Below are 17,905 nucleotides of genomic sequence, written 5' to 3'. Positions count from 1 at the left end.
TTTTTTTCAGCACTTGAAGATATTTACTGCAGATGAGCCTGGGACATAAAACTCGATTAAACATCTTGGTATTTACATCATGCTGACTTTGGATCAGATTCTTGTGACCTTAATTCCCGTTAAAGGCCCCGGCTAGTGATGTATTTATCTTTCCGATGAGTATTAAAGTTACACCCCTGAGGAACACAAAAGGTGTCTTTGTGGACTACAGGATGTGTTTGCTCATGCACTGAGGAACAACATTGACTGAAAGATGAAGAACAGATCTACAGTAGCTCATGCCAAGTACACCTCTTGATAAACACTAAGTCAATAAATATATAAAGTCGCTTAGTCATGTGTGTATTTACTCTCTTGATAAATTGCACGAGCAGGCATATTGTAATTGAGTTTTCGCAGATTTTCAGAAATTACTCGTACATGCCGGATGGGAAAATGCACAAAGAATGAGAGTTCTGTTTTCTGTAAATTGAATTTTCCCTCTCAATTGAATGATGTCAGTTGCATATGATGGTGGTCATGTGTACGTGCTCAGAACTGCACGGTGTAGTGTTTACGTGTCTGCTGGAGACGGGCTGGGTCTCATGTTTGTGTATGTTCTCTCTATGAAGCAGTATGAACCATAACCCGCTTAAATGACTGACATGATGTTTTGATAACAATAATATTGTTTCTGTAGATTGAAAAACCTTGTATGAAGGTACTACTTGCCCTCTGCGGACACATTTTTCCAAGTACACTACTGTTCAAAAGTTTTTTTATTGTTTTTAAAAGACGTCTCTAACACTCACCAAGGCTGCATAAAACAACTGCTTTTTATTTGAATATATTTAAAAATGTAATTTATTGCTGTGATCAAAGCTGAATTTTCAGCATCATTACTTCAGTGTCACATGATCCTTCAGAAATCATTCTAATATGCTGATCTGCTGCTCAACAAACAGTTCTTATTATTCTTATTATCAGTTATGGAAACTCCTTAATATTTTTTGTGGAAACCATGATAAAGTTCAAAGGAACAACATTTATTTGAAATAGAAATAGTTTCTGTATCAATGTTTTACTGTCACTTTTGATCAATTTAATGCATTCTTGCTGAATAAAAGTATTATTTCTTAACATTAAAAAAAAAAGAAGATACTTTTGAACGGTGATGTACTTCTACAACTCTCTTTAATGTTTTATACAATTTACTTTTTTTTTTTTCAGATGCCCAACTTTAAATGTAATACATTGTATGTTGAAATCATTTAATTAATCATTATCATTTTGTTAGGTCACACAATGCACTCCAATTGAAAATACAGATTATTCAAGAGAAAAGGAGTCAAGTCCAGACAACTCTATACTGACACCAAGAAAAAAGATGGTAAGAATCGCCAACATTAGCTATATATTCTGTATATAGGTATTATAATATCTATTTTAGAGACTTGCTTCATCATAGACATTTGTAGAGAGAACCTTATTAAGTCAAATCATTAAAATGGATTACAGTGTCAATAGTTAAGTGCAATTAGAGTAATTTCCATGGTATAATCACGTGCTTGTTGTTTGAATTCTCTATGGGCCTGATTTATTTATCATCCAGCTTTATTCTATTAACCAGAAGTAATTTGAGTTAAGATTCTCGTTGTGGCTTCCTGGAAGAAAGAGTCTTCACATTCATAAATCTGAAATATTTTTCCCCATCTTCCACCTTCCCGAAATATCTCCGCCAAGGAAGGTCTTAACACACAACGGCGTATGCTGTGTTTTTGTGTTATCTTTGAAATCCAAAGCTATTGAAAGTCCTCTGTTTACATAGACATGTGGTGCTGATCAAACCGAGTTTGGCCAGATAAGGCCTGTGGGAGAACCGTCTAATCGGTGAACTGATGTCGTAAACAGACGGAGAATTGCTGATGGAAAAAATACTTGATGTGACTTTCATGAAAAATAAGACCACTTCCTACAGCGGAGACGTTTCCAGTTACGTAAGGGGTCAATGAAATTTTTCAGTTGAACACGTAGCACTAGCTGAACTGACTCACTCGGATTACTGCATTTTGTTTTGGGAAAACCAGCATTAATAGAACTTTATACACGGGACATCTGTTGACATCTACGTTGGAGTGGTAGTTTAACAAGTTTGAAAGAAGTTACCTTGACTGTTTTGCAAATCCTTAGCAGATAAAGGAGATGCACATTTCTTTTATTTATTGACTTATTTTATATAGCATGAGTGGAATACTTGTTGTTATCTCTCGAAACTTGAATATTTCCTTGTTTTGGAGGATTTCATTGTACTTGCCATTAAGTTTTATGATTTGTTTTTTCTATTGTTCTGATCAATAACTGACACGCAATCACAGAGTCATCATGAAGTTAATGGTTTGCTTATCATTAATCGTCATTGAACGTGGGTCAAAGTTTACAGAGACCTTATTTGTCCTACTTTTAATCGAACTTTGCATTGGGAAGGCCTTGGGCATCTAGAAGGTTCAAAGTGTTTACAAAAATTAACAGCATCTTTGGTTGCAAAGTAAGACACTACACCAACCATTGATATTTGAGGGTATCAGTTGTAGCTATCATCTCTATTTATGCTTGCATAATTTGTTTTGAGGGTTTTGTTTACTGTTCAGTGTGTTATAAGTCTCTGTTGAAATGTAACTAGGGAGTCAGGTTTGTTAGTGGAAGACTTTCTACCAACGAAAAGTGAGGACAGAGAAACTTCTAGATCTGGACAGCCTTGGAAAAACAAACAAACTCTGGTTTATTAAAATCTGATACCTCAAATCAATGCGGCTTCTTTTTTCTAAATCTGGAGGGTGTTAAAGTTGGCAAACAAATCCAGTAGAAATGCACCACTCAAATAAATGCTGTATTTTTAAACTTTTTATTTATTAAAGAATCCTAAAAAAAATCATAGTTTTCACAAAAAAAATTAAAAATTAAACAGCACAACCGTTTTCAACATTGATAATAATAAGAAATGTTTTTGAGCACCAAATTAGCATATTAGAATGATTTCTGAAGGATCATGTGACACTGAAGACTGGCGTAATGATGCTCAAAATTCACAAGAATAAATTACATTTTACAATATATTACAACAGAAAACAGTTATTTTAAATTGTAATATTATTTCACAATATTACTGTTTTTGCTGTATTTTTGATCAAATAAATGTAGCCTTGGTGAGCAGAAGAGGCTTATTTCAAAAACATCAACAAAAACATAAACAGATCTTACCCATCCCAATTATTTGAACAATAGTGTAAGTGAATGAGTAGTGGGGCCAAAAATTGCCATAAGAGAAGTTTATATTATCTGTGCACTATATTCCAAAATTTCTAAAGCCATATGATGGGTTTATGGGACGAACTGACTGAAATGTAACTTTTCACATTTAGGTAACCTGTTCAATTACATCTAACATCTTGAAAGATCACACTACAGCGTCCTGTGCTTTTGCATGACGTTAGCACTTCGACCCTTCTATAAACAGTCAGTCGAAAGCGTTTAACGCAGAACTCAATAAAACAATGATTTTCCGGTGCTGTTTACATCATTAACACATTAGCGTATCGATGTCCAGATCTCGCTTAGTTACTGTGCCTTAAATGGGTCCCACGTGGGCTGCGATCAATAGCGTCCTCTTTACCATGGTCAAAGCCATTACCTACTGACCGTCTGTGCCTTCAGGACTAAGTGCGTTGAAGATCAATCTAATCCTGTTGTGGTCTTTGTGTTACGTGACTTTGAACTCATTTGCTTTGGGAGTTAAATTTCGTCATCTCTTCCACTTTGCTGTGAGATATCGGCCTGTTATTCACAAATCAATGCTGAAAAGTTTAGATTTCAGACTCTCTTCTGGCCAAACACAGTTGTGGTCCCAGGGTGCTGGTGCCATGGTTTGCTGCAGTCTTGCAAATACAAATGGTTTAAGGTCTGTTTATCGTTTGCATCATTAAGTGGCAATGAATCGATCTGAATTTGACTGGGCTCTTGTGCGCCTGAGATTTTTTACCTCTTACACTTATTCATCTGGCTTTCGACATGTACAGCCTTTATCGGTTAGAAAGGTAAGACAAATGTGAACTAAGCTTATTCATAAATACCTTTTACTTATTATTGTGCTTTGCATAACTATCTTCATGTTGGTGTTTCCTGGCGTCATCCAACTTGTAATGAATCTACATTTCTGTCCCTCTATCTTCATCTTTCTTTTTATTTCTGTCTTTCAGGTGAAGAAGATAAAGACAGAGGCTGTGCCGAGATCTTTTCCTCAACCGGCTCCCTCCGGTAATCCCGTCTCCAGGCCTCTGCCCCATCTTCCAGACAGAAGCTCGGGTGCTAGTGCTCAGTTTCCTCCACACACTCCAGACCAGAGCATCAGCTCAAGTGTTGACGGCATGAACCCGAGTCCTCAGACCGTAAGCCCTGCCAGATCCACAGAGATCAGGTCAGTGTGCTTCCCATGGACATTTACTGCTGCGTGAACGGTATTTTTTTATGCTTACCAAGGCTGCATTTCTTTGTTCCAAAAATAACGTAATAATGTGAAATCATATTACAATTTAAAATAACTGTTTTCTATTGTAATATATTGTAAAATGTAATTTATTCCTGTGATACAAAGCTGAATTTCCAGCATCATTACTCCAGTCGTCAGTGCCACAAGATCCTTCAGAAATCACTCTAATATGCTGATTTGCTCAAGAAACATTATTATTATTATCAACCTATTATTAACATCTTCTTATTATCAATGCAGAAAACAGTTGTGCTGCTATTTTTGTGGGAACCGTGATACATTTTTCAGGATTCTTGATTAGAAAGTTCAAAAGAACAGCATTTAATTGAAATAGAAATCTTTTGTAACACTATAAATGTCTTTACTGTCACTTTTGATAAATTGAATGTGCCCTTTTATTGAACTTTAGTTTATTTTATATACCATGTACTGTGTGTAAAAATGTAGAGTGGCAAAACAGTACATAACAATACAAATATAATCGTGTGAAATGTTATCTTATCTGATGTATGCAGGTTAATTACCTACTTTAGGTTGTATTCTTTATCTTTAAGGCAGGGCTACAGAAGAGCCAAAGAAAGTTAAAAGATTCAATATCAGACAATAATCCAATGAAATCTCGAAAAGACGAGATCAGGTGCCCACAGTTTCACAACATTAAAAGCTCTTAAATTCTTATCTAAGCTGCCACAGTGCACTTGTGTGTGGGATAATTATGTATTTATTTATTTATTATTCTTAATTTGCACTGTACTTACCAATATTTCCCTATCCTGATCATAAGACACAGATAAATGGTTCTCAACTGTTCTCATCATGGAGCCTGAGCATGTCACTGAACATCCTCTTTTAACGAGCTTATAAAGAGATCTCCATGTTTTTTCCTTTTCTCAGCAATTTTCCTTAGGTGAAACTTTAAGATTCCACTAAAATTAGCATTTCGTTTTTAAAAAAGTGTCATCGTTAGATAATTCTGTGACTGAGCTTTAAAATCTAAATATACAAGCACTCAAAATTTCCACTTATCAGATTGTTAAATTATAGCAGTCATAAATGTAATATAGTGTAGTACATTATCCTTTTTTCTTGTCACACTTGTCCTTTTATGGCTCTGTAATACATGTTGTAAACGGACAGAAAATATGCTAGTGTCTCATGGGTTTTTAGCATTCGGCTGAAGTTAGATGACTCTTACATGCTAGTTAGACTACTTTTGCAGAGTCAGGTTAAGGGTTTTAAGTTGAGTCATGTACACGAGACATACTAATTCTAATGAACATGACTAATAATGGTCACGCTTTATTTTAAGGTCCTATTCTCACTATTAACTATTTATTAACTACAACCTTTGCCTCAATAAACTCCTACTTTGTTGCTTATTAAGGTAGTTGGTAAATTTAGGTATGGAATAGCATTAAGGGATCTAAAATATGGTAATTCTGAATGAACATTAATATGTGCTTTATAAGTACTAATAAACAGCCAATATTCTAGTAATATACATGCTAAAAAGCAAATAGTATTAGTCTCTACACTAAAGTGTTACTGAAATAATTATCTTTCTCTCGCTCTCTCTCTCTCTCCATATAATATATATATATATATATATATATATATATGTATATATGTGTGTGTGTGTGTATTTGTTTATGTATATATGTATAGCTGTAGAAAGCTAGTTGTCTTTTAACGCCACTAAATGTTTAGCCATTTTTGTATAGGAACGAATGTTAATTTTTGGGTGAACTATGCATTTTCACACACACACCAGTCCTTTAGACAGGTTCAACATGTTTGAAAATGTGGTTATTGTCCAAAAATTGATTTTTGTTTACATAGACACCACAAGCATATAGGTATGTCAATAAGAACAATTGATGTGAGAGCGTCTCACATCAAACTTCTGTAACACGGTCTGGGGTAAATGTCATCTCAAACAGTCTAACAAACAAGCTAAGTAATATTAAGTGGTGTGCAATTCATCAGTGTATATTATCCCAATGAAAACGTGTGTCTTCAAAATCTTTCAACAAAATTCAATAACTTGCTCTACCTCTGAAACGACTTTCCTTTTCAGCTGATGTTTTCAAACCCAACACCCGGTTTAACTGTACCATTTAAGACTAAACATTATCTTCAAGACTTTGTCAATTGTGCAATTTTAGCAACAGCTACTGCATGAGGATTGTGGAATAAAAAAATGATGAGATTTGAATCACTTTTAGAAAACTGTAATTGTAATATTTCATCCGACAGGTGAGCCTTCAGTATTAAACCTGGATTTTAGAAAACAGTACAGTATTTTAGTTGATCTAGCGGTCTTGTCAGCTTGCTGTCACTTTCTGTACGTATATGTGGACCTTGCATCTTCCTGTGGGCCCTTGAAAGGAACAGAAATCCCACAATCTCGCCTTTGTGCCAAATATTAGTTGGATTACAGCATACTTCTGTGCCTGCTGTAGAGTTATCTGCAAATGCATCTCAAGAATGGATTTGGTGAGAAGTTCTTATGATGTTTGCAATGAGGAACCTGTAGATTAATGTGTTGATTAATCTTTGATCATTGATGTTGTGAATTGGTACTTTTCTATGATTTCCCATAAAACAAAAGCTTTGTCAAAGGACCTTGTTGTTCACTCGGGGAGGTGGTGGCTAAGCAGGATTTCCATTTTGTAATTCATGACGGCAGTTATTATTTTAATACCCTTGTCAGACTGTGTAACACCACTTAAGAGCTTCAGTGATGTGGAAAAATATTTCCCTTCTACTCCGATTCTTCAAGAAATCTTGCGAAATGTCTTTGTAGGTACATGCGGTACCCTAATTCTTAGCAGGATTTACTGTGAGATGGCAATTTACGCATTTCACATTTTACAACAAGAGGGAAGCACCTTGATACACACACACAAATGCCCAAGATCTTTGTTCGGAAATCATGTGATTCTTGAGCTTTTTGGAGCCAAATGGACTTGAATTTCTTTTTTGGTTTATTCCTGTGTGAACAGGACGTAAATCCTTTGTATTGGATGGTTGTGATTCAGTGCAGCCAGCACTCGAATCACACAAATATTTACTTCCCTTCTGACACACACACACACATCTTACAACAGCATTCATGGCAACGTCGCACGTACTTCTGAATGGTGCGTGCCAAATCACACAGTGAACTGACCTTTCAATCATCTCCACATTTTTAGAACTGGTTTTTAAAACCCAATCCAAACATAGCAATTAAATGGATTATAACAAGAATTTGTGCCACAGAAATTTACACAGATTTGACTGACCATCATTGACAAAGTTATACAAATCCAATGCCCCTTGCATTCTTTTTTGAAATATTTTGATATCTGATTTAATTTTCAACGACATATAAACACTGATTTTCAACGCTGATTTAACTTTCAGCTACATATAAAAAAGGTATTGTTTTACAGTTCAAAACCTAAACATCCTAGATAAATAAGATCATTTGGTAACACTTTAGTATAGGGACCAATTTTACTATTTTTACTATTATTTACTATAGTTTGATATGCTGAAGAATTGGACCTTAAAATAAAGTGTGACCGTTCATTTTAAAGACAAGTCTTTTTTCAGTTCAATTAAGGTTTTCTCAACTATTTGTGCTTAAAACAAGAAGAAAAAAAGTAGAGCATGTTGCTAACAATGCCGTGATCATGGTTCGATTCTCAGGGAATGCATGAACTGATAAAATGTATTGAATACGTTATGAGTTGCTTTGGGTAAAAGCGTATGCTGAATACATAAATGTAAAAGTGAAAAAAAGTGTTAACATTTCATATCAATTTAGCTTCTCAAGTAATTACAGTTTAGCTTATCATATTTGTATTATCTGTATCCGTGTTATTATTATTATTATTATTATTATCATATTTTGTCTTATCTTTATTTTTGTCTTGGATGGAAATTTTGTTAGTTTGAAGGATGTTTATATATACTGTGTGTATATATATATATATATATATATATATACACACAGTATATATAAACATCCTTCAAACTAACAAAATTTCCATCCAAGACAAAAATAAAGATAAGACAAAATATGATAATAATAATAATAATAATAATAACACGGATACAGATAATACAAATATGATAAGCTAAACTGTAATTACTTGAGAAGCTAAATTGATATGAAATGTTAACACTTTTTTTCACTTTTACATTTATGTATTCAGCATACGCTTTTACCCAAAGCAACTCATAACGTATTCAATACATTTTATCAGTTCATGCATTCCCTGGAAACTGTTTTGTTTACTTTGGCAAATGCCACATATGTTTAGATTGTGCTGTTCAGTGAGCCTGACCTCTGTTTTCGTTTTTTCCAGCCTCCAAGAAGATGAAAGCCCAATATCTCCTTTCTATATTAGGTAGGACCACTCACAGTTTTTCCTCACTCTTTCTTTGTTTCCCCACTTTTGCTGAAAAACCGGAGGCTATTATTTCGGAGGCATGAATGGGCTTTTTACAATATATCTTCACAATGAAAATGATCTAGACATTTTATTGTGCAAACAAGGTCTCAATTTACGCCCTCAGATTTGTCACAACTTTGTTCTTGTACGTTCAGCATCAGTAGGTGATTATGTGGTAGTACAGTAAATATCACAAATGTTATTTGTCCAAATCTTCACAATAGTACGCACAAATGATCCCTCAAACAACTGAAATCCTCTTAGTGTCACGTCAGGGATACGTGCTAATAGTTTCTGGTTGAATTCAGTCTGAGCGTGATGGATCTGGTCAAAATAAACCTCTCTTGTGGTTGTTTTCTCGGTTCCTTCATGTGTTGACTCATTGCATCAGCTCCGGTCCCCTCTCGTACCATAGCAACTGACCCTTCACACATTTCCCATCACATAGTTTACCCAACCCAGCCCTCACTATTGTTGTGAATATGAGCCTTAAAGGAATAGTTCACACAAAAAGGACAGTTCTGTTCATTATGTACTCACCCACATGTCATTACCAGCCCATGTGACTTCTTAACTGAGAATTCTTAACTGATCTGGGTTGCTTTTTTCTAATGTCTTTTATTGATCTCCTCACACTGCATTTCACTGTCATTAAGGAATGCAAGCAAATCAATTTACGAGTGTATTTTCTGGAAACTTTAACCTCTTGGAGTGAGTTTATGGTTGAAGTGTGTTTGCCTACTTGGCATCATGTCGGAGAAGATGTCAGTCAGTGAATAAATCATTTTAGCCTGCCAAATATAGGCTTTTATAGTTCTGGAGTTTTCGATTGTGGTTAGATCTATTGAGAGAGACATAATGTTACATATTGTACGCATCAGTGTTCAAGTTTTTGTTTTTATTTTGCTCTCCCAGGTTGAATTTATTTGATAAATATTATTGTGAAATATTATTACAATTTAAATTACTGTTTTCTATTTGAATATTTTTTAAGTGTAATTTATTTCTGTGATATCAAAGCTGAATTTTCAGCATCGTTACTCTAGTCTTCAGTGTCACATGATTCTTCAGAAATCATTCTAATATGCTGATTTGCTGCTCATGAAATATTTCTATTACCAATGTTGAAAACTGTTCTACTGCTTCATATTTTTGTGGATTCTTTGATGAATCAAACGTTCAAAAGAACAGCATTTATTTGAAATAGATTTTTTTTGTAACATTATAAATGTTTTTACTGTCACTTTTGATTGATTTAATGGATCCTTGGTGAATAAAATATTTATTTCTTAAAAAAAATTGTACTAAACCGCAAACTTTTTACGGTACTGAAATTATTTATAAAGTATGTAAATTCCTAGTTATAAAAATATATTTTAATTTAGTGTGTATATATTACATTTGTCATGTTTTGATTTGTTATTATTTTAGGTAACAAACACATCTTTAATGTTGGCCTCTTTAATCATCGCCAGTTTCCCCCATGTTTCACCGACCACTGTGAACTAGATTTGGAGGATGACTATATGGAAGGACTAGGTTAGCAGACTAGCAGTATTTAGTGCCAGCTTGTACTCAGTCCAGCATTCAGGTCTCGTCATCCTCGCCCTTGGAGTGCACCGTATGACCGCTGTGTTATATAAGACCGACAGACCTCATCAAATCATCTTTAGTCCTCTGTCTCAACACATAACTGTTCTCACTGGCCTATTCTTGGTAGCCTTTGATACCATCTACGTTTGCATCTAACGATCATTCCTTTTGATACCGCTCAATACCAAGTTAATAGTTTGCTCATGGTTTTTAAATAGCGAGTAGTCAGCTGTGAGCAGTTAACTGGCTCTGACCCTGAGAGAGTTGCTGGGAACTGTTGTGTCCGGACCCTCAGCCTATTTCCGGATACAAAAGATAATGCCGCTATTTTTTACTGTGGTGTCATTTTAGGGAACTTTGTTTCCAATCCACGAGAATTTAGCTTTGTTTTTTTTTGTTTTTTGTGGTAAGTCATATTTGTTTCTTTGATTTGGATGGTCAGATGAGGTCACTAAACCAATAGGAGATTTTCTGGCTTCAAAACAATGATGTATTTTGATGTCATTGTGTCATTTTACAACTAATTCAAACACATTGAGTTGACTAGAGCAACTATAATGGAGTCTATACACACACACATATAATACAGCTTGGCCACCACTTTATATTAATTTCTTTCAGAATATCAAAAAATCTGGTTATTAATTTCTCTTGGGATACAATTGGATGGAACTGATGCTAAGCTTAACAATTCAGTATTTTCTCTCTTCTTTATTGTGTTTTTCTCTTTCTTTAGCTCACAGATCTCTCCTGGACACTGCAGACCTGAATTAACAAAGTGAGTGATTATACAGAGCCTTATGTGACAACTAAATTCTTTTAATAAATCTTCAAGTCAATCTTCTGAATAGACCGATAACTTTCATTGTTCATGTAATTAAAGCAATCATAAAGCAATCATGTCTGTCTCTCTCTCTCTGTCCAGTTTTCTGGAGAAGACCATTCGCTCAGCGGTCGAGCAACACCTCTTCAACTCGCAAATGCACACAGGTCAGAGTTCAGAGGGCTTGGATCCGACTGCCCAATCTTCATCTCCTGTGACAACAGCCCGAGAGAGGAGGAGACATCTACGAGAACAAGAGGAGAACTTCAGGTAGGAGCGGGTTTCTCCAGAAATACAGCTATTATTCGCCTCTATTGACTGCAGCCAAATGGCATGGTAGCTTAAGTTGTCTATGCAGTGCGCAACCAGTTATCCAGGTCATTGTAGAATATCCAGTCAATTTATTCTAGTCAGTGTTACATGTTTCTTGGTTTCCCAAGATGTTTCACCACTCATCAAAAATGGTTTCATCAACTTACATTGACAGTTTCGCTGCAGTTCACATCTGTGATGCCGATCTCTAGAAGCGACTCCCACAGTAATTAGCAAGCCTTTTGATGTCATTCTGTGTGATCTGAATAAACCTGATTGACAGAGAAATCACTGAATTGACTAGAATAACTATATATACCAGTATTCAAAAGTTTTGGGTCAGTTAGATTTTTTTTATGCTTTTATTTAGCAAGGATTCTATTTCAAATAAATGCTGTTCTTTTGAACTTTCTATTAATCAAGGAATCATTAAATGTATCACTGTTTGCACAAAGATATTAAGCAGCACAACTGTTTTAAACATTGATTATAATAAGAAATGTTTCTTGAGCAGTAAATCGGCATATTAGAATGATTTCTGAAGGATCACGTGCCACTGAAGACTGGAGTAATGATGCTGAAAATTCAGCTTTAACATCACAGCAATAAATTACATTTTACTATATATTCAAATAGAAATCTGTTATTTTAAATTGTAATAATATTTCACAAAATTACTGTTTTTACTGATTATTTTTTAATCAAATAAATGCAGCCATGGCAAGCATGTCAGATTTATTTCAAAACCATCATATTTTATTATATTTATTTTAGTCGTTCTTTAATGAACGAATGTAATTAATGTAATGTAATTTAATATTTTCCAGGTTTCCAAAAATTAATGATCACAGATTCAATGATGTGGAGAGTTTCTGACTTTTGGTGTACCCTACAGTAATGTATATACAGTTTATATATAATTTACATGTCATACAACTTCATGCTAGCATATAAGATATTTTAACATATATATAAAAAAAAAATGTAAGTATTAAAAAAAATGAAAATGTGTTCTGCCCACTAACAAGGATGTCCAGCTTCAGACGATATCAGTCGATTGCTGAAAATCTTAAAATGGACAAAAATTTACAAACCAGCCAGTCTAGCTAATATAGTGAATATTAACCTAAATGTAACCTATCAAAAGTATTTAGTTAATCCCATATTATTATGATAAATACATTTGGATTACTAAAGAATCTGTCATCCAATCTTATTTCCATTCCAGCTTGGGTCATTGCTGGCTGGTTCTCAGAGCAATCGAACTAATCCTGTTGACAGGAACTATCCATAGAGACACTGAAAACATTAGATTAGTGACTCAACAGTTGTGCTGTGTGACACATACTGATCCAACTCCAGAGACAGATGTAAATAAACAGTCAGATGAGGTATCACAGCGACGGCTTCATTTCTGCTCTGCTCTTATGAGTTGATCCCTTGAGTAACATCACGTGTTGATTCTGTGGTGTCTGAAAGCAAAACTGTGTCTTTCTCAGGGTCGAGGGTGATAAAGAGAACGTCCCATCTCCAGGTGTGAGGGTCACAGAGGAGGGTGACGGGCATCTGCTGCTGCCGCCACGTGAGGCTCAGAGAAACAGGAAACCCAAACACAGTCCCGCACTGACTGAGCACTCAGACAACCGGGATGCCCCCACCGTGAGTCTGCTTTTTAGGATTACCTCCATGGCTTTCTCTCTGTCTTTCTGCAAGCATCACTATTAGCACTGCTCTTACTAAGAAGGAGAGATTTCATCAAACCCCTAACCATAAATATTCAAATTAGGAATGTAACTTGTTCCGCAGTGTTTATGCTACAGAAATGAAGCAATATTCATAAAATTTTTGTATGGCAGACCATAAATGGGTTTGTTTGACTAGGGCCAGTAAGCAACCACGTAGCAACAGCCCAACAACCACTTAACGACACAGTAAAAACCACTTGGATTGGATCCAATTGGTGTTTTAAATAAATTTATTTCTTGCGTAACGCTTTATAATGTAAAATCATTAGCTAATGCATTAGGGACAGTATCATGAACTAGGATAAACATCCACATATTTGTTAAAGGGGTCATATGATGCTATTTCATTATTTTGTGTATTTGGTGTAACAGAATATGTTGACATGCTTTAATGTTCAAAAAGGACACCTTAAAATAAAGTGTTACAGATTAATTGTAGTTCACGATACCTAACACATGAACTAATGTTAAAACACTTAACAAATGTATTAACTTCTGACCCTAAAAATAAATATTTCTTGGGTAACACTGTATAATAAACATCACATTTTTACAGCATTTGTTAATGTAGGTTCATGTTCATTTACAAGATTATTGCTAGTTCATGTTCGTTAATGTACAACTATACATACACCATTTATACAAATGTATATGCAATATGCAGTATATGCAATTAACCAATATTAATGAATTCTAGTTCACAATACCTAATGCATTAACTAATGTTAAAACATTTTACATATTCATTAACTTCAGATCCTAAAAAATAAATGGATTTCTTGGGTAACACTTTATAAGAAAGTAACTAAAGTTACTAAATCTAAAGTAAATCTAAAGTAACTGATTTTAATATCAAGTTCACCAAAATAAAGATAGAAAATTATCATAATTTACTCACTTTAATGACATTCCAAAAATGTATGACTAACTGACTTCTGTGGAATGCAAAAATAATGTTTTGAAAAACGCACCACCAATGTTGTTTTGGCCTCCATTGACTTTCATTATGGGCAAAAACTGTTCTTCAACAGTCATATAGGTTTGGAATGACATTCATTATTCTTGAATTGTCATTTTTGGGTGAACTATTCCTTTTAAACTCTCAATGGCAATGACTCAGTTTCTGGCAACAGAATATCAACAACAACAACGAAAACCTCATGAATTAAAATGTGGTAGTAAACAGTGACAGGAACAGCAAATTATCTTAAAAGCCTTCTTGTCCTTGTTCATGGGAGACAGCACATAATGCATCTCTGTGCAAAATCACAGGTAAATTGTAGGGCTTGCTTTTATCAGAATAGTGTTTTGACGAGGACCTCTCACTGACTCGTGTTTATGCTGTTAGGTGTGTGTGTTTCGAGTCTGGATTCACCTCAGCAGATCAGAACGCAGTGTTCAAAGCATTTGTTGGTACACCACAGTGACGTGCATTAGACACCATTACAGATGTTTTGGTAATGTCTTGGTTTTACTGAAACATCTCTTGGTCAACTTGGTCTTTTTAATGGCAGATGACCAATATAATTAGACATGCAGTTTGTAATGTAGACAAAAATCTGACACCACATTAAAACATTTTTTAAAATGTAACTTAGAGTAAACCTAGTATTAGACTAAATATGTTAAATATGAAGTACTAAGAAATTATGAACTTAATATTTGTTTTTAAATCTATATTTCATTCAAATAGTTTTACTCTAGAATTTATGATTTTTTTTGCACACTTTTTAACGAGTACCCTCATACATTTGGAACCTACTGTATATGATGCAATTCAATGATAGTTTAAATTATGAAAGTGAAAGTTTATATTACTGAATTCAAGTGGCCACTATATTTATTTAAAATTCACTTCACTGACTAGACTGTAGATGTTGGAAGTTACACTTAGTGGTTACTGGCCGGTTAAATTGTTAAACTGTTAAACATGAGGATGAGTCTGGGATTTTTTGAGTTTGTACTGGATTCATCTGTGGTTCTTGCAGTTGCATGTGTTTTTTCTCTCTCCCCACACTTCCCCTTTGGCTATAACCCTGTGTTTGTAAACACTAGACAGGCTATTGATTGCATATTTGGGCTTTTTTGTTTATTCTTCATATTCTTTGATATAAAAGTTATATTTTATATATTTATAGATTTTATCAATCTAGATTACAGCATTTTTTTTATATATTAATGTCAGTGTTAATGTGTGAGTGTGTGTATTACACATACATACAGGTACAAATGTTTTTTATAATGATAAACATATGTGCATATAGGTTTTTAAATTTCATTTGACCAGATTAATTAATAAATCTATTTTAGCACTTTTTTATTCATTCATCATACTCTTTAAGATAGTTAAATAATAAGTTATAGTATTTAATTTTAATGTATAAAATATTTTAGAAATATAGATTATAGCACTTTATTGTTTATTAATATATATATATATATATATATATATATATATATATATATATACATACATACAGCACTTTTTGTTTATTCATTTTGCTTATCTATTTTAAAATGACTATTTTGCTGTGTTTAAAACCATGTTTTATGCAAGCAGTACACAGAATCTAAATAAACTTCGCTGAGCAGATGCATCACAATAAAATGGGGTTTGTTCAGTGATTTGATGCATTTTCACAACTGCTGCATTTCAGCCAAGCTTAGGATTCACAGCATTTGTCATCTTCAGTATTGAGGTTAGAAACAAACAGACGTTTAGTGGAGGGCCTTATAGTCATAGCAACTGAGAAGTGAAACAGGAGGAGGTTTTAAATCCAGGAGTCTGGGAGCTGTTGCTATGTGCACGTCACGTCTGAGCCTTTAAAACCTGTCATGGCTATGTACAATAGTCTCCCTTCCTGTTTCCTCTTCAGTTCGTGCAGCATGTGCCAGTTGTAGACTTGCACAAACATGCGCAACACACCCCTTTTCGCCATGACCTTGGAAATTTTGTAGTGTACGGTCAGTGTTTGAGGTCTGCCACGGAGACACAGAAGACAGTGAATCGCGCATAGCATATGGAGCTGCCCTGCTGAGAGGGTTGCCATGTTGATTCACAATTACCCTTTACTTTAATATAGTACTTAATATTGTGGTCCCAGCCTTGGCAGAATCTCTATACTGTATCATGGACTTGTTCTATGGCACCCTCTACTGAGAACTTTAAACAGCTGCGTACATAATGACATATCTTGCTTGACAGTTACTCTTAAGATGATCAAAACATTGCCCTGTGGTTTTGCAAGGTCTTCACAGAGACATTCCTGGGAGTGCGACGTGAGATATTTCCTCTAAGTGCTGTTTTGTTGTCTCATGTTTAGACAGAAACCATTTTGAATGGTTTCTGCATGTTTTTTTTTTCCAAGGCAATTTAGGTAGTTTTGGAATATGTGAAAATATGTATAGTGAAAAGTGCTATACTAGTAAAAAAAACTGAATTCTGATTTTGAATTGAGTCATTTTAAGGCTGTCCAGTGTGCATTTTCATAGTTATACACAGAAGTTTGGTATGCTATGTAGTCGCAGATAACATGATGAAAATTGTGAGTTTTGGGACGATATTTATCATGAAAAGCACTTTACAAATAAATAAACTGCCTCATTTTGGGGTGCATTTTTCTAGTTTTATGCTGCATATCCTAGTGATTTAGTTTGTTATGCTAAATGGAACAACTTAAGACGAACATGAGGAAAAAGGAACCGTATTTATTTTGAAAAGAGCTACACAAATCAGTCATTTGAATAGTTTTGCGCAAATCCTAGCAATTATGTTTGTTATGCTTAGTGGAACAGCTTAATTACAGATAACATGATGAAAATGATCAGCTTTGGGACTATTTATTTTGAAAAGCAATTTTCGCATAAACAAATTGACTTATTTTGGGGGCAGTCAATTAGCAATTATGTTTGTTATGCTGCTTAATCATGCTTAATCACAGATATCATGATGAAATAGGTCAGCTTTGTGTGTGGTAGAAAGCTTTATACAAATAAAAGCTTTAAAGCAAAGGCTTTGTGAATGTTAGTGTACATAGTTCTATTCTACAAATTGTAGCAGTTAAGTTTATTATGCTAAGTGGAACAAAATCAGATGAACGTATAAATGATTATACAAGCTAAATAGTTTTGTTAACATCTTTGGAAGCATATGGTTGCTAAATATGAGCTCACACGACTGTAAAATACAGTTGCACTAAAAACAAACTGTTGCTCCAGCTCATGGGAGAGGTCAAATGAGAGTTCAGGAAAGTATGTAATGTTGAGCTGCTAGACCTTTGTCCCACTATGGCCGGTGCCAAAGCACATTGTGGTGACCCACTGCAGTGCCAAGAGACAGCGGTTTGCCCATATGCCTGTCAACTGGGATTTCCACAATCTTATATATCACTCGCTGCATTTCTGCCTGACTCCTGCCCAACTTTACAGCCTGGTACAAAAAGTGGTTTTGGTCTATATAGCTAAT

At 34.6% G+C, this 17,905-nt stretch overlaps 1 protein-coding gene across 1 annotated transcript in view; it reads left to right on the top strand.

Annotated features, from left to right (window-relative positions):
- Window positions 1-17,905, top strand: part of LOC107583225 (protein FAM13A-like) — a 43,998-nt gene that overhangs the window by 10,150 nt on the left and 15,943 nt on the right. Inside the window, 6 exon segments of the mRNA XM_016269374.1 lie at window positions 3,961-4,070; window positions 4,233-4,450; window positions 8,881-8,922; window positions 11,297-11,338; window positions 11,486-11,653; window positions 13,195-13,354. Of these exon segments, the coding sequence (XP_016124860.1) occupies window positions 3,961-4,070; window positions 4,233-4,450; window positions 8,881-8,922; window positions 11,297-11,338; window positions 11,486-11,653; window positions 13,195-13,354 (740 nt within the window).

Source organism: Sinocyclocheilus grahami, unplaced genomic scaffold, assembly GCF_001515645.1.
Source record: "Sinocyclocheilus grahami isolate Dianchi unplaced genomic scaffold, SAMN03320097.WGS_v1.1 scaffold51.1, whole genome shotgun sequence".
Taxonomy (NCBI): Eukaryota; Metazoa; Chordata; class Actinopteri; order Cypriniformes; family Cyprinidae; genus Sinocyclocheilus; species Sinocyclocheilus grahami.
This window is presented reverse-complemented; position numbering and strand designations above follow the sequence as displayed.